The sequence below is a fragment of the Mesoplodon densirostris genome, chromosome 18 (genome assembly GCF_025265405.1).
Source record: "Mesoplodon densirostris isolate mMesDen1 chromosome 18, mMesDen1 primary haplotype, whole genome shotgun sequence".
NCBI lineage: Eukaryota > Metazoa > Chordata > Mammalia > Artiodactyla > Ziphiidae > Mesoplodon > Mesoplodon densirostris.
The window spans coordinates 52,205,278-52,230,796 of NC_082678.1; the positions used below are offsets into that span (position 1 = coordinate 52,205,278).

At 51.7% G+C, this 25,519-nt stretch overlaps 1 protein-coding gene across 1 annotated transcript in view; it reads left to right on the top strand.

Moving 5' to 3' along the window:
* Nucleotides 1–25,519, top strand: part of RAB11FIP4 (RAB11 family interacting protein 4) — a 117,056-nt gene that overhangs the window by 20,724 nt on the left and 70,813 nt on the right. Inside the window, exons 2-3 of the mRNA XM_060081564.1 lie at nt 14,797–14,884; nt 17,440–17,528. Of these exons, the coding sequence (XP_059937547.1) occupies nt 14,797–14,884; nt 17,440–17,528 (177 nt within the window). The remainder of the gene's footprint in view (nt 1–14,796; nt 14,885–17,439; nt 17,529–25,519) is intronic.

The following is a 25,519-nucleotide window of genomic DNA, read 5'->3' on the forward strand; positions in this document are numbered from 1 at the left end:
ACCATGTGACTGGCCCTCCTGGCCACCTGGCCAGAGGCACCGCAACCCCGTGGCCCCTCTCCGTTGTGCGCTGAGCGCTTCGCTCACGCAGCCACCCTCCCACCACCGCCTTTAACCCCTGCTGCTCCTAAACGAGGGGTCCTTCATCTGTCAGCATCCCCCCGAGCCCACCGCTTTAAGAACCAGGAACCAATGCAAAATGGCTTATATGCTGAGAAAATGTATTCTTTGTCCTAACACTTGGGCCCAGTGTTAGGGCAGCTCCAGGGCTGGTTCCTTCAGGGCCTCAGAGGCATCATCCAGGACCCAGCCCCGTTCCATCGGCTCCCACAGGGAGGCCCAGGGTGGTGTCTCCTCTCCAAGAGGTCAGGAAGGGCAGGGAGCACTTGCTGTGAGTTGTCTTTTCTTTTTCCCATCATCAAAGAAAACCTCTCCCAGAAGCCTCCTGCAGATGTTTCCTCATGTCTCATTGGCCAGAAATGTACAACATGCTTTTGCCTAAACCAATCACTGGCAAGGGGGCTGAGCCCACCTGACTGGCTTGGTCCAATCAGGACTTGTGCCCTGGGGTTGGGGTGCCCCAAGGCAACTGTTCATCTCAGCCACATCAGGGCTGCCCAAAGGGGAGGGAGAAGAGGAGGGGCAGCATAGAGGTGACCAACAAGATCCGCTTCAGTCCTTGTCATAATTTCTTTTTTTTTTTTAAATTATTTTATTTTATTTTTATTTTATTTTTGGCTGTGTTGGGTCTTTGTTGCTGCACGTGGACTTTCTCTAGTTGCCGCGAGCGGGGCCTACTCTTCATTGCGGTGCGCAGGCTTCTCATTGTGGTGGCTTTTGTTGCAGAGCACGGGCTCTAGGCGCGCAGGCTTCAGTAGTTGTGGCACACGGGCTCAGTAGTTGTGGCTCGCAGGCTCTAGAGCGCAGGCTCAGTAGTTGTGGCGCACGGGCTTAGTTGCTCTGTGGCATGTGGGATCTTCCCAGACCAGAGCTCGAACCCTTGTCCCCTGCACTGGCAGGCGGATTCTTAACCACTGTGCCTCCAGGGAAGCCCCTTGTCATAATTTCTTGACTTGATAGACGGGGGGAAGTAAAAGGCTCAGAGCAGTTGAGTAATCCCCCAGGGGCACACTCCAGGGTTCCCACGCCATTTATTTACTGGGTCCCTCGTGAAGCCGCATTGGAGACATTTGCTCCCAGCCCTTTACTTCATCTATTTCTCTGATTTTCTTCTCTTTATCCGCCTAACCCCTTGCCCACCCCCAGACTTCCCTGGGAAAACATTACAATCCTACAGACTTCAGAGCGGAAGAGACCTTCAATATTAATGGCTCCAATGCCCTCATTTTCCACATGGGGAAACTGAGGCCCAGAGAGGGAGGTGTCTCTCCAAGACCACTCTGTGAGGCCATTGATGGCAGGGCTAGTCCGGGACTGAGGGCCAGGGAAGCACAGCATCCCTGAGACTCACAAAGGGGCTTGGAGCCGCCCTACTTTACCTCCTTAACCCTCACTGCAAGGCCACCCCTCAGCCGCCCTGCTGGCTGGCTGCCCTCTACCTGCTGCTGCCAGGGTGGAGGCTCACCACCACGTCCCGCTTTACGCCCCTCTGCACGGGACACTTCCACGGCGCTCTACACTCTGTTGGGTCCTTTTCTGAGCCACAGTCTCATTCGAGCCTCACAATAGTCCTGTGAGCTGGTCAGGAGTGCTCTGTAGACGTGGAAGCTGAGGCCTCAAGGTCCCACCATGGGGACGTACTGAAGCCCCAGCGGAGCCGGCTTTACTGGCAGGTGACCTGTGCAGTCACACAGGGTTGAATGCCCTGCGGTCACCATCTTGAAACTGCAGATGAATTTTGAATGAGGGGCCTGGTGTTTCCCTTTGCACTGGCCCCACGAATTACAGAGCTGACCCTAAGCCCCCAGCTCCTGACTCCTCAGGATGCTTCCTACAAGGCGCTTTGCCCCACCCACCTGTGGCCCAGTCAGCACAAGTCTGGCGGGTTCCGTGGGACAGCCTTTCCCGGGGGGAGAGTGGGCTTCTGGAGGCTGGGGGTGGTCTGCAGCTGGGTCCAGAGAAGCAGGGCCTGGCAGGACCACTTGGGAAGCCCTCCCTGTCCTTGTCTCCAGCTGGTTTTGCTGAAACTCTGACCTGACTTCCCTCCCCTCCCTCCCCACCTCCTGAGAATTAATGGAGAGGGCGGGTGGCTGCCTCCGCTCCCCATGTGCCCTTTGTCCCTTGGGGATGGGGGTAGGGGCTCCAGAATACAGGGCCCCATTGTGTGCCCTGACGTCAGGCAGCTGGGCTGCCTGGGAAAGTGGATAAACAAGCAGCCCTGAGCGCGTGGCTGTGAGGCCGGAGGGGAGGACAGGAACCCCTGGGGTGGTGGGAAAAAGATGGAAGTGACCCAGCTCTTTGTATCCGGACGCCTGACACCTAGGAAGCGCTCTTCAGCTGGGAGCTGCGTACTTGGGACTGTCACTGCTGTGTCTGTGCCTCCAGACCTTGGGCATCAAGTGCAGCCTCCTGGGCGCGGCTTCCAAGCCCTTCTCCTTCAGACCCTGTTCCCTCTCTCCCTGGCCTCATTCTTGATGACACCCCGCTTCCCATATGCTCACCCCGCCTTGCCTCCCACGCGCCAGAACTCTTGCTTTGCCCGGAACCCCTCTCTCCACTCTGCTTCCTTTGCAGCCGGCCACGTCCTTCCCCACCAGCCCCCTCCCAGCGGAATACTGTCCAGCTAATCCCGGGATTCAGGATGCCCCTGTCCCTGTTCCTTACCCCAGCGGGTCTCAGCTCCACCAGCTGCCTCAGCCCCTCCAGGGGGCCTCCTCCCCAGAAGCACTTTGAAGGCAGTCTAAGCTCTGCGTGGGACACAGGACTCCCAGTGGTGGTCGGGGGCTCCTGCCAGAACTGAAAGCACCTCCTGGCCTGGCCCAGGGAGTCTCAAGGAGCCCTGACCCTCCAGGGGCCTGCGCCTCCCCTCTTTACCTGCCTGCCTTCCTTTGCGGCTGCTTTTTTATGCTGGGGAGTATCAACTCTGCCCTCCCCCAAGCCCATCCCTGGAACTCCTTTTGCTGGTGCAGAAAACTTCAGGGGCTTAGCCTAGCTGGGGGTCCCCCTAGGGCAGCAGGACCTCCCAGGATGCCCACGGGCCCAGGAAGGGAAGCAGCCTGGGGGGTGGGGGGGACTAGGGGTGGGAACTTGGGGTTTGGGGGTCACTGTGGCAGACTGGGGAGGAGAGCAGAGGCCTGTCTGAAGAGTATGCTCTCACACAGACGTGGCCCATTGTTGCTGTGTGTTGCTTTTCTTCAAGAAAAGCCAGACACCCCACTTTGTGTGTGCAGTTTCCTTGATTAAAAAATATACATATATTTTAGGACTTCCCTGGTGGTGCAGTGGTTAAGAATCTGCCTGCCAATTCAGGGGACACGGGTTTGAGCCCTGGTCCGGGAAGATCCCACATGCCGCAGAGCAACTATGCCCGTGTACCACAGCTACTGAGCCTGTGCTCTAGAGCCCGCGAGCCACAACTACTGAGCCCGCGAGCCACAGCTACTGAAGCCCACGCACCTAGACCCCTTGCTCCGCAACAAGAGAAGCCACTGCAATGAGAAGCCCGTGCACCGCAACGAAGAGTAGCCCCCGCTTGCTGCAACTAGAGAAAGCCCGCGCGCAGCAACGAAGACCCAATGCAGCCAAAAATAAATAAATTTATTAAAAAATATGTATATATTTTAGGACATCCCTGGCGGTCCAGTGGTTAAGACTTTGCCTTCCAGTGAAGGGGTGCAGTTTCGATCCCTGGTCGGGGAACTAAGATCCCACGTGCCGTGCGGTGCAGCCAAAAAATAAAAAAATAAATTTTAAACATTTTAGCTTTACAAATAGTAAATTTCACTTTTTGTTGGGGGAGGGGACATATGATTCCATGAGTTTTAAGATTTGCATAGACTCCTGTAACCACCACCACAATCAGGGTGCAGAACAGATCACCCCCCAGATTCTCTGGTGCCGCCCCTTTGTATTCAAACTCTCCCCTCCTTCTTGCCCTTGGCAGCCACTGACCTGTTCTCTGTCTTTATAGTCTTGCCTTTCTATGTCAGTGGAATCGTCATTTGTAACCTTTTGAGACTGGCGTCTTTTGCCCAGCATAATGCGTTTGAGATTCATCCATCCGTTATCCGTTGTTCCTTTTTATTACAGAACAATTTGCTTATCCATTCACTGTCGGAGGACATTTGAGATATTTCCAGGTTTTGGCGATTGTGTATAATGCTGTTATAGACATTCGTGTATAGTTTTTTGTGTGTGAACATCAGTTTTCATTCCTCTGGAATAAGGAAGTTTCCTTCTATTCTGAGTTGGCTGAGAGTTTTTACCATGAATGGATGTCACACTTGTCAGTTGCTTTGCCTGCATCGATTGAAATGATCGTATGGTTTTTTTCTTTAGTCATCTATCAGTTCCATTGGTTGATGTTCAAATGTTGAACCAGCCTTGGGGGATAAACCCCACTTGGTTGTGGCTGTGTTGTATCATTCATATTTAAATAAATGTACTTATATATAGAAATAATACACAAATATATATTGTATATTCTGCGGGTTTGCACAAATGTGCAATGACATATGTCCATCATTAAACAGTGGTCCCTCAGTATCTGTGGGGGATTGGTTCTAGGACCCGCGTGGATACCAAAATCCTCAGATGCTCACGTCCCACAGTTGGCCCTCTGTATCCGTGTTCCCTCTGTATTTGTGGTTCTCCATCCACAGATTCAACTAACCACAGATCATACAGTACTGTATGTAATTTATTGAAAAAAAATCCACATATAAGTGGACCCATGCTGTTCAAACCCATGTTGTTCAAGGGTCAACTATAATATCATACAGAGTATTTTCACTCCCCTAAAAATCCTCTGTACTTATTAACCTATTAATTTTAAAATCTGTAAGACGGAGAGGTTTGGGCCAAGCTGGCGGAGTAGGAAGACCCTGAGCCCACCTCCTCCCATGGGCACAGCAAAATCACAACTACTTACAGAGCAACTATCAATAAGAATGACCTGAAAACTAGCAGAAAAGATCTACAACTGAAGACATAAAGAAGGAGCCACAGCAAGATGGATAGGAGGTGTGGAGACGCAGTAGAGTCAAAGCCCACACTCCCATGTAGGTGGCCCACAAACAGGAGGATAATCATAATTGCAGAGGTTCTGCCCAAGGATCGAGGGGTCTGAGCCCCACATTGGGCTCCCCAGCCTGTGGGTCCTCCATCTGAAAGAGGAGCCCCCAGAATGTTTGGCTCTGAAGGCTAGCAGGGCTTGCTTATAGGAGAGCCAGACGGCTGTAGGAAATAGAGACTCCGCCCTTAAGGGCGCACACAAAATCTCACACTCCAAGACCCCAGACGGAAGCAGTAATTTGAAAGGAGACTGGGTCAGACCCACTTGCTGATCTTGGGGACCTCCCAGAGAGGCAGGAGGCAACTGGGACTCACCCTGGGGACACAGACACTGGCAGCAGCCATCTTTGGGAGCTCATTCTACCATGAGGACACTGGTGCTGACAGGTGCCATGCTGGAGTCCTCCCTCTAGCTTGTTAGCCCTGAGACCTGGCCACACCCACCAGCTGGTCAGCACCAGTCCTGGGAACACCCTAGGCTAAGCAGGTAGCTGGGCGGGGACACAGCCCTACCCCCCAGCAGGCTAGCTGCTGTAGGCACCCTGAGCCTCCCAGGCACCCTGGGACCTGGCCCTCCCCACCAGTAGGCTAGCAGTAGCCCTAGGACCTCCAGGACCCCAAAGCTAGTTGTAGAGACCCAGCCCTGCCCACCAGCAGACTGATACCAGCTCCAGGACTCCTGGCCCCCCCACCAATGACCCCAGGACCTGGCTCCACCCACCAGTGGGCTGGTACTAGCCCATAACCCTGTGCCCTGCATCCAGCCATGCCCATCAGTGGCCAGCAGCCTCCACACTAGGTAGGGCCTGGCAACCAATTGGGGTGGAAGCCAGCCATACCCACCAGTGTGTACACAGTAGTCAGCCCACCACAATAGAAGGGACTGTGCAGCCCACACAGGGGGCACCCCTAGAGTATACAGCTGTGGTGACCAGAGGGGAGTGCACTGCTGGGCCCCATAAGACATCTCCTACATAAGGCTAGTTCTCCAAGGTCAGGAAATGTAACTGACCTACCTAATACATAGAAATAAAAAGAGAATTAGGCAAAATAAGGCAACTGAGGAATATATTCCAAATGAAGGAACAAGATAAAACCCTAGAAGAACCAAGTGAAGTGGAGATAAGCAATCTACCTGATAAAGAGTTCAAGGTAATAGTCATAAAGATGCTCAATTCACATATTGAGTATGTGCTCAATATGGTCAGAGCACATACTTTATGTGATTTCAGTTCTTTTAAATTTGTTAAGTTTTGTTTAATGGCCCCAGGATATGATCTATCTTGGTGAATGTTCCATGCGCACATGAAAATAATATGTATTCTGCTGTTATTAACTGAGAGTTCTATAAATGTCAATTAGGTTAAACTGGTTAATGGTATTGTTCAGTTCTTTTATATCCTTGTTGATTTTCAATCTAACTAGTTTTATTGATTACTGAAGAGAAGTGCTAAAGTCTCCAATGATAATTGTCAATTTGTGTGTTTCTCTTTTCAGTTCTGTTAGTTGTTGCTTCATGTGTTTTGAAGCTCTGTTTTTAGGTACATGCACATTTAGGATTGTTATATCTTCTTAGTGAGTTGACCCTCTTATATAATGTTCCTCTTAATCTTTGGTAATTTTCCTTGCTCAGATTAGATCATTTCTACTGCACTGTTTTCAAGTTCACCAACTGTTTTTTCTGTCATCTCCATTCTGCTACTGATCCCATCTAGTGAATTTTAAATATTTCGGTTATTGTATTTTTGCATTCCAAAACTTCAATTCAGTTCTTTTTCATAGCTTCTATTTTTCTGCTGAGAATTTCTATATTTCCATTTGTTTTAAGAGTGTTCACCCTTCCTTCATGGAATATGGTTATAATTGCTTTAAAGTCTCCATCTACTAATGATAACATCTGGGTCGTCTTGGTGTTGGTATTTATTATCTTTTCTCTTGTGCATTGCTGAGGTTTTCCTGTCTCTTTGCATGTCGAGTAATTTTGGATTGTGTCCTGGACATTCTGAATATTATATTATGAGGCTCTGGGTCCTGTTAAAAATACTCTGTAGAATATTAATTTTTGTTTGTTTGCTTTTAATCAGGAAATCAACCCAGTTAGGTTGAAACCACAGATCCCAACCTGCCTTCTGAAGTCAGTTTAGTTCTCAAAGCCTTTGAAGTGCTATTTGGATCCACAAGTGTGCACTCTCCTGGGGCCAGTCTGTTCACTGTCTACTCTGTAGTTCAGTTCTCAAAGCCTTTGGCATACTATTTTGGGTTAGTTCCATGTATATGCAGCTCAGGAGTGGGCCCAGGACTTCAAGTACAACTTATCGGATCTTAATCTCAAACTCTCTCTTCTCTGTGATCCTCGACCCCCGCAAGCTCCCAGGAGCCGCTCTTCCTGGTCCTTTGGTTAGAAATCTGAGGTCTTGGCCACCCTTTGCTGTTTCACACCTTCCATGACTGGTCTACCTGCAGGATGCATTGGTGAGAGGAAAAAGAGAGAAACGTGTAACAGGAATTCCCCCCCCCCATTTTGACCACAGGGACCGTTTTTCCAAGTTTGTCATTCCACAGAGAAAGATTTTCCTCCTCTCCAAGTTTTAGGTGCCTGCCTGGCTGCTGTAGCTGCTGCTGCCACCCACTTCTGAGACTGCAGCTTGGGGTAGGGCTGGAAAAGGGAACTAAAAACAAAAACAGAAACAAAAACGGCATTTCTCCCACTCTCTCTGTCCCAAAAGGGCCCCCACCCCTTCCCTGACCTCTATTCAAAAATAGAGTTTCGTGGAATTCCCTAGCGGTCCAGTGGTCAGGACTCCGCATTTCCACTGCAGGGGGCATGGGTTCGATCCCCAGTCAGGAAACTAAGATCCCGCATGTTGGGCAGTGAGGCCAAAAAACAAAAAAACTAAAAGAGAGGGTTTCTTTTGGAGCTTTTTCTGTTCCTATCTGCTGCGCGGTTCTGTGGTTTGAGCTACCTGAGTCTAGGCTCGAAAATATGTGAGAAAAAATAAATCAGGGGACTTACCACCGTATTCATCTTACTTCAAGTTTTTTGGTTTGTTTTTGGTTTTTGTTGTTGTTGTTTACTTCAAGTTTTAATTTTTCTCCCAGTTTGCCTGCTGTGATTTACTTTGCAGAGTCCTTGTATAGTTGCTTTATGTATTCTGTCCAGAGTTTTTAGTTGTAATCAGTGAAAGAGACAGAGTGTAGTGTTACTGACTCCATCTTAACCTGCACCAGAAGCTTTTTGGATCTTGGCAGTTCATTTTAAATATTTAAGTCTGTCTACAAGCCTCATTTGGGATGCTAGTTGGAGACTTGTGCTTTAGCAATACAGCATTTGAAATTACACTTTTTCCTTTAACCATTCAAATTTTTTTGCCACAGTGCTAAAAAAACTTTTTTTTTTTTTTTTTGGCTGCGCTGCATGGCTTCTGGGTTCCTAGTTCCCGAACCAAGGATTGAACCCGGGCCCACGGCAGTGAAAGCGTGGAGTCCTAACCCCTGGATTGCCTAACCCCTGAATTCCCTAAATATTCAAATTCTTAAACAAAGGCTCTTTGGACTCAGTTTTTCTAGGTGAAAAGACAGCAGAATTGGGAATTTCCTGGTTAAGGCTCTGCACTTTCACTACTGTGGGCCTGGGTTTGATCCCTGGTTGGGGAACTAAGATCCCATACGCCAGGTGGCACAAGCAGAAAAACAGAGAGAGAGCAGAATACAAATTTATCCTTTCTCTGGTCAGAGCAAGCCCCAAACTTGTGATGATAATAGTGATTATCATTATATTAGTAGAAATAATAGTAGTTATTGGCTAAGAGCACAAACTCTGGAGCCAGGCGGCCTGTGTTCAAATCCCAGCCCTGCCTCTTACTAGCTGTGTGACCTTGGCCCTGAATGACTTAGCCTTCCTGAGCATCAGTGTCCTCACCTGTACAATGGGAATAATAATAGTATCTTCCTCTGAGGTGGTTGTGAGGCATCGTTGAGTTTGTATGTATACAGTGCTTAGAGCAGGCCTGGCATCAAAGAGGAGTTACTAAGCATTTGTTTGATTAATAATTTAATGGCTAACATTTATTAGACCTGCAGACTGAGCCAGCTTATCTCCCTTGTTCAGATAATAGCTCGCTTGAGTCCGTCCGGCTTGCACATGTCAAAATTGGGGAGGTGGAGACTTCCCTAGTGGCGCAGTGGTTAAAAATCCACCTGCCAGTGCAGGGGACACAGGTTCGAGCCCTGGTCCGGGAAGATCCCACATGCCACAGAGCAACTAAGCCGGTGTGCCACAACTACTGAAGCCCACACGCCTAGAGCCCGTGCTCCGCAACAAGAGACGCCACCGCAATGAGAAGCCCGCGCACCGCAAGGAAGAGTAGCCCCCGCTCACCGCAACTAGAGAAAGGCCGGAACGAAGACCCAACGCAGCCAAAAATAAATAAATAAAAATTACAAAAAAAACATTGGAGAGGCGTGGGTGGCGGGGCCCACACTCAGGGAGGATCTGGCTGGTGATCAATCAGAGGGCAGTGGCCGTGAAGCTCTGAACATCGTCTTGTCTGAGCTAGAAGGGTGTGACCTCGGGGGAATGAGTGGGGGAAAAAAATCAGCCTGAAGAGAAAGGCAACCGAAATAGAAGGGGAAGCCTGCTAACTGTGTGGCCTGAAAAAGGAGGATCAATATTTTACTGCCAGGGAAACAACCGGTTTCCCTGGCAGCCAGGTCAGCGGCCCAGCTGTGTGAGCTGCAGCAACAACAGCTGCTCCCGCCGCCCCTGGCAGGCCCAGTGCACCCAGCCCTCCCGCCTGGGAGCCCGGCGCGCCCCCAGCGCAGCGCAGCCCTGCGTGGTGTGTGCGCCCCGCTCCCCCAGCCCGCGGGCAGGCCCCCAGCATCTGGGCCCCCGGTTCACCACGAAGACCACCTGTGGGTGGTTATTTGCTGTTCTCACCGTGTGACCTTGAGCAAGCCCCTCCCCCTCCCCTCGACTTGGCTGACTTGGCTTCCCCGTCTGCCGAATCAAGGGCTGGGTCAGCTGAGCGCACCCCTGCCCTCGAGGGTACCAGCAAAAGTTTATCTAGTGTCCAGGAAGGTTGACGCTCCTGGTGACCAAGGTGAGGGGCTCCAGCCCTAGCGGGTAATGCTCCTCGATATACAAGAGGACGGGCAGGGAGGGGATGGGGGGTGGGGGTGGGGATTGAAACATACTTTGGTGCAACCTGGCAAGAGCCTGCCTCTGTGGAAGGCAGTAGGGTGCAGAGGCTGATACTCGGGTCAGCAGGGCTTGGGGTCAAGGAAGAGTTACCACTACAGGTATTCTCTGAGTCAGGGGTCCCCAACCCCCGGTCCGTGGACCAGTACCAGACCGCGCAGCAGGAGGCCAGCGAGCGAAGCTTCATCTGCCGCTCCCCGTCGCTCCCCATCGGTCACATTACCGCCTGAGCCGTATACCCCTCCCCCAGCCCCGTCCGTAGGAAAAATTGTCGTCCACGAAACCGCTCCCTGGTGCCAAAAAGGTGGGGGACCACTGCTCTAAGTTTCGTAACCTCTCTAAATGTCTGAGCCTCAGTTTCCTCAACTGTAAAATAGTAGCTGCTATTAAGGTTGGTGTGAGGATCTGATGAGATGAGTCCAGGGACTTCCCTGGCGGTCCAGTGTTAGGACTCCGCACTTTCATTGCTGAGGGCCCAGGTTCAGTCCCTGGTTGGGGAACTGAGATCCTGCAAGCTGCCCAGCGCGGACCAAAAAAAAAAAAAAAATAAAATGAGGCTAGTCCAGCCAAAGTTCATGGCAAGCCCTCGGTGAACCCTGCCTGTTTTCTAAAGGGCCGTATAATGGTTGATGTGGCACCTTCATACCCACCGCTTTCTGGGACCTTCGCTCTTTGAAGAGCCCTGTGGGAGTCCTGGACCCACCGCTCAGGGGTGTTCCAGGGACTTTGCAGTGGTCCCCAGGACCCCATCTATCTGCCTGTCATCGAGCACCCTGGCACGTCTGCTCCAGGCTGGCTTTCCCTGGAGGCACGGGGACAGATAGCCTGGCCCCACCGGTGTCTCCCAGCCCTGGGGAGCTACGGACTCCATGGATTACAGAATCTGAATCTGAATCCACAGCCTGCTGCCCATTACGTGGGTCTGAGGTTGGGCCTCCTCATCAGCCATTCAACACTCGGTGACGACTCCGCCCTTGCCTCACATCAGAGATAATTAAAGCATAACCCCAACCTTGGAGAGGATTGTAGGGGTGAACACCGGGAGCCCCAGCCCAGCCCTGCATTCATAGACCCCCTAGAATGCCACTGACGAGAGGGCAGGAGGAGAGGAGGCGGGGCACCAGCTGGGAGGGTGGGTGGGTTCCCCGCGGCCCTGAAGGTGGCACCTGGGCAGTTCTATTCTCAGAAGCCACATCATTGCCTGGCAGTGTCAGAGGCTGCCTGGCTGGGAGGGTGGGGACAGCTGCAATGCTGAGGAGGCGCCGGCCAGGGCAGGAGCTGGCAGAAAGCCACCTTCCTCCTTCTCTGGAATTCTTCCAGCCTTTCCCAAGGGCCTGCTAGGTGCCAGGTTCAGGGGGGTCACAGAGAGACGATGCACAGCCTCTGCCCACCCCTCACCCCCAGAGTCACACTCGAGTGGAAAAGCAGGGTCAGCTGGGACAGAGGTACAAGCTCAGGGCCACCAAGGGCAGGGAGGGAGGAGGGATGCTTGTATGGGTCTTCCCTTGCTCACTCATCTTCCAGACCCCACTGGGTGTGTCCCCATAATTGGAGTGGGCTTCAGACCCCTGCTGCAACTGCCGCACTAGAAAAGTGTCCTGTGGGCATGCAAGAAACGTGGTCCTTGTGGATAGGTGAATCCCCCAGGATGGCTTGGGCTTCGGAGAATGTGGTGGGCAGTACGGTGGGCTGGAGGGTGTCTGCCATGACAGCATTAACAATAACAACAGTGACGGTAATCCTTTCCCTACATGCTATGTCTACAGTTTCCAAAATGCTTTCATACCCTCCACCTGCAATCCAGCCCCAAAGGAGTCTGGGAAAGAGCTCATCCTTGCCCGACTGTGCTTTAGACACTGATGATGATTACGGGGGGGAGGGGCAAGGTGCCTGGCCACCAGCATGTGAGAGTGCGTGCACGTGTGTGTCCACGTGACCGTGTGTGATTAGCCAGAGGGGCCAGCAATTACCATCACCCCCCAGCAGAGTGCCCGGCTTATAGGCAGTACCCAGTCATCCTTATTGAATAAATAAGTAAATGAATGCTTGCAGGTGTGCTGTAGAGGGGCTGCCACTAAATTACAGGGTGATTTAGAAGTGGGCTTCTGGAAGAAATATCAAGAGGCTGCATTTCAGGTATTGGAACTTTCAGGGGGAAAAAACAGGTTCTGACAAAATCGGCCATTGACAAAAACTAGGAAAAAATACCCAGAGCTCACAAGTTTGAAGTCAGATGCTCTGATCAAAGACTAAATTGAGACATCCTTACAGAGAACAATTTGGCAACTGTTATCAAAAGGCTTAAAAACTTAGATGTCTTGTAGAACCATTTATTCAACAAATATTTATGAAGCTTCTGTTACATGCAAGTAATGGTGGGAGCTACAAGGTATACAGTGGTGATCAAAATAAACAGCATCCTTGATCTCAAGGAGCTTACTTTCTAGAGGGGTAGGGGGGAAGCTACAAATAAATAAAATTATCACATAAACATATAATTACATATTGCAACAAATGGCTCTGAAAGAAAAGTATAGGGTGCTACAAGGCAGGGTAACAGTGGGGTAGGCCCTAATTAGATGAGCAGGACAGGCTTGTCCAGGAGAAACATTTCATACAGGTACAAATGGAGACCTGTGGGATAAACAGACATTGCCAGATGATGAATGGGGAGCACAAGCATTTGAGATATAGAGAACAGTATGTGCAAAGGCCCTGAGGCAGAAAAGAGCTTGGCTTGCTTGAGGAGCTGACTGAAGGCCAGTGTGGCTAGAATGCAGTGAGTGAAAGAAACAGTGGGAGGAGATTTGGCTGGAGGGGCCAGAAAATATACGGTGTTGTAGGCCATGTTGAGGAGTTTGGTGGGAAGGGAGGAAGGATGCAGTCAGGGAGTAGGACATTTGAGTGAGTGATGTTGGAGGAGGGGCAAGCAACGGTGATGCCTGGGTCCTCACTGTGGCCAAGGGGCCTGGGTGGCTGAGGTGGGATAATGGAACAACAGGAAGTCAAGGTTCTAAAAGGCCAGGGAGTCCATTGGTCATTCGCACAGCTGTAGAACCCCCCAAAGATGAGTTGTAACAGCAAAAAGTTGCAAATAACCAAAATGCCCAGCTATTATGGGTGGTTAATAAGTACATTATGGTATATCTACTGGGCAGAATATTTATAACCACTAAAAATGTGAGTGGTACCCAGTGGGCAGGGAGGGGCGGTGTTTCTGATGTACTGTTAAGTAGGGGAGAAACTTCCCAACATCAGGAATGGCAGATTCCTTTGGGCTACACCTATTTACAAATTTATTTTTTTAACACTTTTTATTGAAGTATAAGGTACAAATAGGACAGAAAAGCACTGGCCACAAGTAGACAGCTCAGTGAGTTTTCACTGTGTAGCCAGACCCTAGATCAAGACAGACAGACGACCCTGGTGTCTTCCTCCCGCACAGTTCTGCAGATGTAGCTGCTATCTTGACCATAATTGGCTTTGCCTTAAATCTTGATTTGTAATTTGTAATTTTTAAATAATGGATACGTGTGTCACATAATTATTTCCTCCCTGTAGACCAAGGGTGTCTCAGAACTAGAAAAAAAAAAGTGGTTAGAACTATGTGTTTTAAAGAAAAGGGGGGAAAGGGGAGGGTTTTCGTTTTTGTTTTCAATTCATTAATTTATTTGTGTTTTTTTTTGGCTGCATTGGGTCTTCGTTCCTGTGTGCGGGCTTTCTCTAGTTGCTGTGAGCGGGGGCTACTCTTCATTGTGGTACGCGGGCTTCTCATTGTCGTGGCTTCTCTTGCTGCAGAGCACGGGCTCTAGGTGCGTGGGCTTCAGTAGTTGTGGCTCGCGGACTCTAGAGCACAGGCTCAGTAGTTGTGGTGCACGGGCTTTGTTGCTCTGCAGCATGTGGGATCTTCCCGGACCAGGGCTCCAACCCGTGTCCCCCTGCACTGGCAGGCCGATTCTTAACCACTGCGCCACCAGGGAAGCCCAAGGGGAGGGTTTTGATACATTGTCTTTTCTAGAGTTTCTGCAGTGAATTTGTATTATTTTTGTATGAAAGAAACTGCTAAGTTAAAAATCAGTGTTTGTTTTCCACGTGCCAGTCTTTGAGAAATAACTTGGAGACAGAAGCTCAGGCCAAACAAACCCGGGTTCTGAGCACTGCGGTGATGGATTTGATTTTCCTCACTGTGCTGTCTGTCGACCTCAGAATAAAGTGGCCCCACCGCTGTCTGGGGCTGGCGCTGACCCCGCCTAGGGGGACAGGGCTAGGAAGGGGACTGCTGGCGTCCCCTTGGTTCAAGTGACAAACCCTCCCTCCCGGCCTCCCTGGCCAGCCTCACGCCAGCTCTGTGAACTCTCTGGGGCATTTCTGGGAACCTCACACCAGTCCCTCCTTCCTTTCCACAGGTGGAAAAACTTGTGAAGTACTTGGATCCCAACGACCTGGGGAGAATCAACTTCAAGGACTTTTGCCGAGGGGTGTTCGCCATGAAAGGTGAGGTCTTCTGCGGGGAGGGGGGTCCTAGGGGCTCCCAGGATCCTGTCTGGCTGGGGAGGATGACATGGCTTGGGTTTCAGCTCAGATTCCCCCCTACGGGGTTCCCAGGAGCCCAGGATGGGTTCCAGAAGTAGGCTCTGCCCTTGACTCCCCCAGGGGGGCCAAGGGGAAGGGTCTTGGGCTCCCACAGCTATGCCCGCTGGTGAGGGGCTGTGGGTGTCACTGAACCTCTGCCATGCGGTCCCACACCTGCAGCCAGGCATTTCTACCCTTCCCGTTGTCTGTCCCGTTCCCGAGAATGGCTCCCTTCCCTTCCCTCCTCCCCTCCCCTCCCCTCCCCTCCCCTCCCCTCCCCTCCCCTCCCCTCCTCTCCTCTCCTCTCCTCTCCCCTCCTCTCCTCTCCTCTCCCCTCCTCTCCTCTCTCCCCCTCCATCTCCTGAGGGAAGTCATCTCCCTCAAGGATGGTCAGACTCCTGAGGAGTTTCCCAAAACGCAGGACTTCAGTTTTAAACCAGGACAGTTCTAGGCAAACCTGGACAGAGCTGGTCCCCTCATCTCGCTGCCTCTGTTCTGAGTTTCCTTCATTTGTTTCCTCCCCACTCCCTCCTCCTAACTCCTCCAAATTCCTTCCTTTCTTCCCTTTAGGGGGGAATATAAGAATCCCTCTCGTTTTCCCCCACTCAAAGGCAGTTATGAGACACCTGCAGGAATCAGAGTGTGGCCACTCAGTACTGAGCTGTTCATCCGGAGAGAGTGGTCCGCAGTTTACGTCTGGAAGCCCCAGGGCCTTGCTGTTATCTGTGGAGGACGCCATGTTTCCCTGTCTGTGTGGCTCAGAGCAGCACGAAGCCTTCCCTGTGGGGTCCCTCAGAGTCTGGGAGGGTGGGAAGGAAGCAGGAATTCCTTGCATAGAAGTGAGGAGCGAAAGGAAGTGAGCAGAGAGGTTGGGGGGACTGTGCATGGCAGCCCCAGGAAGGGTTTCTGAATGGGGTTGACTCAGTAGGGCCGCCACTAACTGTGCCCTGCATGGCCCTGCGCTGGCGCTTTGCAGGTCTGACCTCCTGCTTGCTGTTCTGAGACCAGTTCCAACGTGTGGAGGTGAGGGGTTCCTCCCATGCCAACAAACAGTTCTCTCACACCAGCAGGGTGTCCGAGGAGAATTCAGCTCAATTCTGACACCATCTACCTGGAGGTAGCGTCAGATTCCACAGGTTAAGGGCTCAGTCCTATAAGCCTGTCTCCGCACCCCCATTTCAGACGCCAGCCACAAGCCCAGGCTGTTACCTATGCTTCTGACCAACTGGCTGTAAATCAGAGGTTCCCACGACCCCCTCCTTGGGTTGGATTAATGTGCTGGAGCAGCTCACAGAACTCAGAGAAACATTTTACTTACTAGATTACCGGCTTATTGCAAAAGGATATGACTCAGGAACATCCAGATGGAAGGGGTGCGTGGGGCAAGGTATAGGGAAAGGTGCAGATCATCCATGCTGTCTTGGAGGGCACCACTCTCCCCAAACCTCCACGTGTTCACCAACCCGGAAGCTCTCTGAACCTGGTCCTTTTGGCTTTCTGTGGAGCCTTCATCATAGTCGTGATCAATTAAATCACTGGACATTGGCGATTGATCCAACCTCCAGGCCCTCGCCGCCTCCTGGAGGTCAGAGGTCAGAGGTTGGGACTGAAAGGTCCAGCCCCCTAATCACCTGGTTGGTTCTCTTGGCAGCCAGCCCCCATCCTTAGGTGGGTCCACAAGTCACCTCATTAACATAAAAAGATACCTTTGTCACTCTCAACACTTAGGAAATTCTGAGGGTTTTGGGAGCTGTGAGTTAGAAACTGTGAATGAAGGCCAAATATGTATTTTCTTATAAATCACAATATCACACCTCCTTTGTCCGTTATGATTTGGGGCCATTTGTTCAGGGGAGGGAGGCCAGCTGTGTAATGAGTCAGCAGCAAGTAGCACCATCCTGAAGGTGGCTTTCTGTGTTCTGGAGTTTGCAGGGTTGCAGAGGGCCTCAGCCTCGCAGCCCCGGACTGTGTGTGTTTGGAGTCCCTGTGAGCCAGGCAGGGAGTATGTTCTTATATCCCCTCCTCCAGGAAGGCCTCCTGGATTCTCTTTGCCCCAGACTCCCCTCCGCAACTGGGAGTCTGTCTTCTGTGTGTTCCCTGATGGTGTTAGTCCCAGTGGAAGAACATCTGGAGGGCAAGGACCTGTCTCGGCTCCCTCTGCCCAGCCCTGGACTGGCTCCTCTGCAGACTGGGTGCCCCATCTCCACCTCTGAATGATCAGCTGGTCTCTTGGAGACTTGGGGCCTCTGCCTCCCTGCAGCCCTACCCACCCAAGGCTTACTCATCAGAAGCAAAGCTGCCCAGGGAATTCCCTGGCAGTCCAGTGGTTAAGACTCTGTGCTTTCACTGCCAAGGGCCCAAGTTCGATCCCTGGTCAGGGAACTAAGATCCTGCAAAAAAAAAAAAAAGAAGAAGAAGCAAAGCTGCCGGGCTGGGCTGAGGCTCTGACCCTCCACTGTCTGTCTGTCCATCCACAGGCTGTGAGGAGCTGCTGAAGGATGTGCTGGCCGTGGAGAGCGCTGGGACACTGCCCTGCGCGCTGGAGATCCCAGACTGCGTGGTGCAGGTGAGAGGGGCGGCCACCGCGGAAGGGATGGGGAGCCTCCAGCCTCCCGCCTTACCCTGCTTGGTCTTCCATCTTCTTGCCTCTGCTTCACCTTTTTGGTGTCAGGGAGACCCCCAGAGCCCCCTCTGAGGGCCCTTTGGCTTCAAAGTCAAGAAAGAGATTTTGGAACCGGAGAAGTGCAGACCCTTGGGAAGCCACAGCAGAGGGTGTAGGGGCTGGGAGTCCTCACAGGGCACCTTCCCCCCACCCTGAGGTCCCAAGGAGAAGCTGAGCTCCAGAGGGAAAGTGGCAGGCTCGAGGTCAACAGCAGGCAGGGTGACAGTTTTTCTCTTTTCTCCGACACCAGCTGGATGTCCAGCAATCCAGTCCACTCCTGCCACTAACTGCCCAGAGGTGGTGCCGGCCCCAGGGCCAGAGCCTCAGCCCCGCTTGGGAGCAGCCACAGACGGGGCACCCAGGCTACCTGCACTTCTGCTGGGGCCAGCTACAAATGTGGGGTTCTTGCAACCCCCCTCAGGTTCCGTAGTTCACTAGAACAACTCAAGAAAACACTCTTGTTTATGATTATTGCTTTATTATAAGGGATACAATTCAGGAAAGACGCACGGGGCAAGGTATGTGGCCAGGAGGCGGGGGCACTCTCCAGGGGCGCCACGTCCCTGCACAGCAGTGTGTCACCAACCCGGAAGCTCCGGGTCTCATTGCTCTAGAGTTTGTAGGACCCCATCTGCAGCCCTCTCACCTCCTGCAGGTGGGCATGGGTGGGGCTTAAAGTTCCCAACTTCAAATCACCAGTTTGGTCTTTGTGGTGACCAGCCCCATCCTGAGGCTCTCTGGGGATCCCACCTGAGTGACCTCATTAGCATGAACTCAGGTAGGGTTGAAAGGGACCCCTTATGAATAATAAAATCACTCCAATCTCTCAGGAAGTTCCAAGGGTTTTAGGAGCTCTGTTCCAGGAAGCGGGACAAGGACCACAGTCCCCACGGCTCTGTCTTACTGTCATCACCTAATGGCTTGTTTATTATGAAACTTTCATCGTTTTCCCAAACACCTGCAGAGTCGTCTTACAGACGAATACAGTTCACGATGCCTGTACTGACAGTCTCTTAGGGTCCCTTCTGGCGGAGACACCCCAGGGCTGGAAGAGGATCTTCTTGGTTTGTCACCCAGGCTAGCTCCAAAACCTCTTCTCCACCCTCTGGTTGGTGCCTCATCTGGACCCCAAAATATGAGTCTTTTCTATAGCTGAAGGAGGCCCAGGACCCCAGAGGTCACTTTGGCCAATGGCATACTTCTTGGGATCCAGCTGGGTGGGGGGCTCAGGGCTGGGACTGGGGGAGGGGGTCCCTACAGAGGGCTGTGGACAAAGAGTGTAGGTTGCCATATCAGTAACAAAGGATGTTGTGGCCATCAAGCCATCAGCCACTGCAGCTGCTGCTGGCCCCTCAAATGGTGCCCCCTGAGGGGATTCAGAGTGGAGAAAACAAAGACCAAACCGGTGATTTGAAGTTGGGAACTTTAAGCCCCACCCACACCCACCTGCAGGAGGTGAGAGGGCTGCAGATGGGGTCCTACAAACTCTAGAGCAATGAGACCTGGAGCTTCTGGGTTGGTGACACACTGCCGTGCAGGGACGTGGTGCCCCTGGAGAGTGCCCCCGCCTCCCGGCCACATACCTTGCCCCGTGTGTCTTTCCTGAATTGTATCCCTTATAATACAGCAATAATCATAAACAGAGTGTTTTCCTGAGTTCTGTGAGTTATTCTAGTGAACTACCCTCTCTAGGGTACTGGCCCTAGAGAGCTAAGGTGCATAAAGGAATGATTTCAATGAATCCAGACTCTTGCATCTTCCCGTACATAGAAAAGTGCTAAATTCATTAACTTGAGATGTCTGGTTTTCTTAAATTAATAGTAATCTTTTGATGTTTTGACTACCTGGTTTTTTTGCAAAACTCCTGTATGTCCTGGCTCCTTCCTTACCTCTTAGGAACCGTCCCTCAGAGCTATCTGCCTGGGCTTAAGTCCTCAGTAAGTCTGCCAGATAAAACATAATTCTTGGGACTTCCCTGGAGGTCCAGTGGTTAAGACTCCATGCTTCCACTGCAGGGAGCGCAGGTTTGATCCCTGGTCTTGGAACTAAGATCCCACATGCCGCGCCATCGCCCAGCCAAAAAAAAAACGTAATTCTTGACTTCTAGGTTGTGCTTTTTTTTTTTTTTTTTCCCGCTCGACAGGGCCATAATGCCCAGAGCTGCCCAGCAAAATGGTGTTACAGAAGGCCAAGGCTCAAAGGTGGCAGAGACCCAAGCCGGGTACCAGGGCCTCCAAGATAGGTCTCAGGTGGTTGGACCCCAGGGTGCTGTGCCCTCAGGGATGAGTGAAGAGAGCTGGGCTCCAAGAGGTGCAGAGGCCAGCAGTGAGGGCTCCAGGCCTGCCTCAAGGGGCAGCAGATGTGGGGTGAAGATGCCTTTGGGCCTGACTGGTGGAGACCAGGACCAGAGCAGAGGACCCCAATGCAGGACAAACCCTGAGTGTCCTGGGAGTCTTGGAGCGGGGCCCTCGTGGATTGAACAGGAAGTGGGGTAACGAAGTGGGCTGTGGGACCATTCAGAACTGGGTCCATACCCCGCTTTGGCCACTGATGAGCCCTGCAAACCCAGGCACGTTACTCTCAACTCCTCAGAGCCTGTAAAACAGGGCTCGCCATACCCGTCTTGTGAAAATTCAGTGAGAAAACAGGCTGCTAATATGTGAGCATCCCCTTCCTCCCAGTGCCGTGTCTTAGAGATTCGTGTGAGAAATGGTGCTGAAGTCTGCATCTTTCACCCTTGGCTACCGGTGTTTCAAAATCACGTCAAAATAAAGGCCTGCATGTGAGGAGCTGGAGGTCAGAGTGGAGCCCTAGCCGGGCTTCCGCACCAGCCAGCGGTACCAGGGCCGGGTCCCGTTCCTGCAGCTGTGGGCTGCTTTCATGGCCTCCACACTAGGCCGGCCACACTGGCAAGTGGAGAAAAGGGGAGAGATAGGCGTGGAGGAGTTGGCCTCTGAGAGAGCGCTCTTCTTTTTGTTTATTTATTTATCATTTTTGGCTGCGTTTGGTCTTCGTTGCTGCGCGTGGGCTTTCTCTAGTTGCGGCGAGTGGGGGCTACTCTTCGTTGCGGTGCACGGGCTTCTCATTGTGGTGGCTTCTCTTGTTGCGGAGCACGGGCTCTAGGCACACAGGCTCAGTAGTTGTGGCACACGGGCTCAGTAGTTGTGGCTTGCGGGCTGTAGAACGCAGGCTCAGTAGCTGTGGCGCACGGGCTTAGTTGCTCCGTGGCATGTGGGATCTTCCCGGACCAGGGTTCGAACCTGTGTCCCCTGCATTGGCAGGCAGATTCTTAACCACTGCGCCACCAGGGAAGTCCTGAGAGTGCTCTTTTTAAAGCAATATTGTTTTCTCCACAATACAAAATCTGGAGGTTACAGAAAAGCAGAAAGATCAGGTCGGTTGAATCCCAGCAACCCCAGTGCCCGCCTCATCTCCTCTCTCGGGACTTTAGGTGTGAGCCTCTCCTTGAGAACTCTTTTCTGCCCCCGACCTGTCTGGCTCTTACAGGTGGCTCGGGTGGTCGGAGCCCAGCGAGGTGGCTGTTGATCCCTGGACACGCTGGGCAGCCTTGTCCATGAGCGCCCGGTGGGCAGCGTGGGGGGCCAGGGCTCTGTTCCTCGAGACGGGCTCCTCGGTGCTGGGAGGGGTGAGGGGGCAAAGCGCAAAGCCAGCCTGCTGGACCCGTGGGCTCCCACAGTGAGGGGCTGAAAAGGCCTGGAGGCCCCGTGTTGTGAATGATCAGCTGGTCTCTTGGAGACTTGGGGCCTCTGCCTCCCTGCAGCCCTACCCACCCAAGGCTTACTCATCAGAAGCAAAGCTGCCCAGGGAATTCCTGCGAAGGAATCCCTCCCTGCTCAGGCTCCTGCACCGTCTGGGCAGCTCTGGGCAGCTCTGGGTTCCATTTGGCTAAAGGCCACGAGGGGCGAGACCATAGCTCCTCAGGTTGGGGGGAGCTGAGGGGGCCTGCCTGGGGCACGTCCTCATCCTGCAGGCTCAGCCCTCAGGGCCCTGCTGTGTCCCAGCTGTCCCCTAGGGGTCAGCTTGAGACCAACCAAGCAGAGGGAGCCTGGATCATTACTTGGGCTTCCCAGGTGCTGCTAGGGGAGGAGTGGTTTGGGACCAAGCGAGGATGACGTCGGATGACGTCGGATGGGACCACAGGAGCGTGCCTCCCCCCACCCCGGGGGCGGGCAGGGACCTCGGACGTCAACACTTGACGAGAGGGTCATAGTTAAAGTAGTGAAGTAGTGAAACACTCTGGGGTGCTGGTTGGTAAACAGATGCAAACCCGGCAGCCTGAGGGCACCCGCCCCATTCACCCCTCTTCCAGGCCCCTGGAACCCAACCCACCCAAACCAGCTATCACCGCAGGCGCTCTGGGCCTGCTCTCCAGACAATGCAAGTCCGTCTGGGTAGGTGGACCTGCATCCCACCAGCTCTTTTTTTTTTTTTTAATTGAAATATGGTTGATTTACAATGTTGTGTTTCCTGCTGTACAGCAAAGTGATTCAGTTATACATATACACATATATACATTCTTTTTCATATTCTTTTCCATTATGGTTTATCACAGGATATTGCATATAGTTCCCTGTGCTCTACAGTAGGACCTTGTTGTTTATCCATCCTATATGTAATAGTTTGCATCTACTAACCCCAAAGTCCCAGTCCATCCCTCCCCCGCCTCACCTCCCCCTTGGCAACCGGAAATCTGTTCTCTATGTCTGTGAGTTTGTTACTGTTTCATAGCTAGGTTCATTTGTGTCGTATTTTAGATTCCACATATAAGTGATGTCATATAACATTTGTCTTTCTCTTTCTGACTTCCTTCACTTAGTATGATAATCTCTAGGTCCATCTGTGTTGCTGCAAATGGCATTATTTCATTCTTTTTCTGGCTAAGTAGTATTCCATTGTTTATATATACCACATCTACTTTATCCATTTATCTGTTGATGGATATTTAGGTTGTTTTCATGTCTTGGCTATTGTAAATAGTGCTGCTGTGAACATAGGGGTGCATGTATCTTTTCGAATTATAGTTTTGTCTGGGTATATGCCCAGAAGTGGGATTGCTGGATCATATGGGAACTCTATGTTTAGTTTTTTGAGGAACCTCCATACTGTTCTCCATAGTGGCTGTACTGATTTACAGTCCCACCAACAGTGTAGGAGGGTTCCCTTTTCTCCACACCCTCTCCAGCATTTATCATTTGTAGACTTTTTAATGATGGCCATTCTGACTAGTGTGAGGTGGTACCTCACTATAGTTTTATTTATTTGTTTGTTTGTTTGTTTATTTATTTTTGGCTGTGTTGGGTCTTCGTTTCTGTGTGAGGCCTTTCTCTAGTTGCGGCGAGTGGGGGCCACTCTTCATCACGGTGCGCGGGCCTCTCACTATCGCGGCCTCTCGTTGCGGAGCACAGGCTCCATACGCGCAGGCTCAGTAGTTGTGGCTCACGGGCCCAGCTGCTCTGCGGCATGTGGTCTCTTCCCGGACCGGGGCACGAACCCGTGTCCCTTGCATCGGCAGGCAGACTCTCATCCACTGTGCCACCAGGGAAGCCCTCACTGTAGTTCTGATTTGCGTTTCTCGAATACTTAGCAGTGATGAGCATCTTTTCGTCTCACCAGCTCTTGAACTCACTGGATGTCACCCTGCCTGTGTCCTTAGAGCCTGCAGCGCCCTGGTGCAAAAAGGGCTTGGTAAACCCAACTGTTGGCAAGTTTTCTGATGCAGGTGGATTTGAGTTTGGTCAGAGGGGGTGCTGGGTGTCCTAGGGGTCCGTGGGTTGGCATCCTGAGGCTGAGGTTTCAGGAAACGCCCTGGGAGTCCGTCGTAAGGCTGGCCCGCTTAGCGGGCTGCTACTGCGCTCCCTTTGTGCAGCTCCCAGACCTTATGGTGTAGGGGTCTCTGTAGGGTAGGGACATGGGCAGTCACAGAGAGCCCCACCCTCGGGCCTTAAAGGGGCGGTGGGATGAAATCTGACTCATAAGCCCTCATGTGAGATCCTGGGTCGTCCTCCCATGTGGGCTGGTTCATAGGGAACCCCATAAAATGAATAGGGTGTCAGGCCACCTGGTGCTCCTCCTGTGTAACCACCATCCCAGTGAATGGTGTCACCATCATCCAGCCCCTAAGCCAGAAAGTCATCCTTGACGCCCCACATCCAGCCAGCCTGAGTCCTCTGGTCCCCACTCACCCCTCGTCCCTCTGCCTCTGCTGCCTCCTGGCCCCTCATCACCCCCAGCCTTTCTCTCTCCAGACCCGCATCCCACAGTCGCCTCAGGATCTTCCTAAGGAGCCGCCCTGATTGTGTCACCACCCCCCTTCAGTGGCCCCTTCATCACCAGTGGGATACAATCCACCACTTCTCCAGCCTCACCTCTCACTGCCGCACTTCTCACACCCCGAAATTGGTGACACCCACTTGCTCCTTATTTACTGAAAAGACCCTGTTCTCTCTTGCCTCCCAGACTTTGCACAAGTTCTTTCTCCTGGGATGGCCCCCCACCCACTGTCCCTGGGATAACTTCTACTCATCGTTTAAGACATAAGTAGGTACCTCCTCCTCCAGGAAGCCTTCCCTAGTTCCCTCTGGCCCCAGCCTGGACTGGGACCTGTGCCGAGCTTCCCTGGGGCCCTGTGCCCTCTGTCATCCCTGCCTTAACCCCACCCTCCAGGACAGCTCCGTGTTCCCCACACGGCGACACCATTTTCACCTGGTGGTGGCAGAGCTCGAGGTGAGTTCATCTCCTTCACACCCAGCACAGTGCCCATAGCGAACATCCTTATCCACGTACCACAGAGCGTTTCTCTGAGTATTTCTAGGATTTGAAATCTAGAAATGGAATTGCTCTATCGAAGGGTATGCAGATTTTATTCTTTAATCGATGGGGCCAAATTTTTCTTCCAAACAGACGGTACCGATTGTATCATCCAACAGTAGGTGAGAGAGTGCCCGGATCCTCAGCCCTTTGCCAGTCCTGGAGGTGCTCCATCTACCTACAGGCCTCCCTTCCACTCCTCTCCCCTCCCTTCTCCCGCTCACCAATCTGATGGAGGAAAACTCACTCTCGCTTGCATCTGTGTCGCCGTTTATGGTGAAGGAGACCATGGTTCCTTCTGTTCACCGGGACTTTGGATTTCTTCTTTTGTTAATTGCCTTTTTATAGTCTTTGCTCATTTTCTGTTGGGTTGTCTTTTTTTTTTTTTTTCCTTTTCTTTTCTTTTTTTTGGCGGGGGCCGTGCCACATAGCATGTCGGATCTTAGTTCCTCAACCAGGGATCTAACCTGTGACCCCTGCAGTGGAAGCGCAGAGCCCTAACCACTGGACCGCCAGGGAAGTCCCTGGGTTGTCTTTTCCTTATTGATTTATATGAAATCTATATACCCAAAATCTATATATGTTCTGTCAGTCTATGCATTTTGCTTATATTTTAATTTTGGTTTTGGTGTCTTTTATTTCATAGAATTTTAAAGTTTGGATGTCATCATTATCAGTCCTTTTATGCCATTTACATTTTGTGTATTATGTGGTGCCTTCTTTACCTCAAGGTTATAAACATTACTATTCTCCTATATATGTTTTTCAAATACTTTTAGACAAAAAGTGCTTATGTTTAGCTCTTTGATCCACCAGGAGCTTATTTTTGGTTTTGGTGAGGATAATACCTGGCATTTTTATGTTCCAGATGTTGCCAGCTGTTCACATTCCTACTGTGGAATAGTCCCTCTTTCTCCACTTATTTGAAATCTCACCCCTTTATCATGAGCTAAATTGCCGTATAACGTGGGTCTCTTTCTGGACTCTGGTCTGTTGTATTGATCTATTTGTCTACCTATTTCTAAGCCAGTTTCAGTTACCCTTGCTTTACAGTGTGATATCTGATA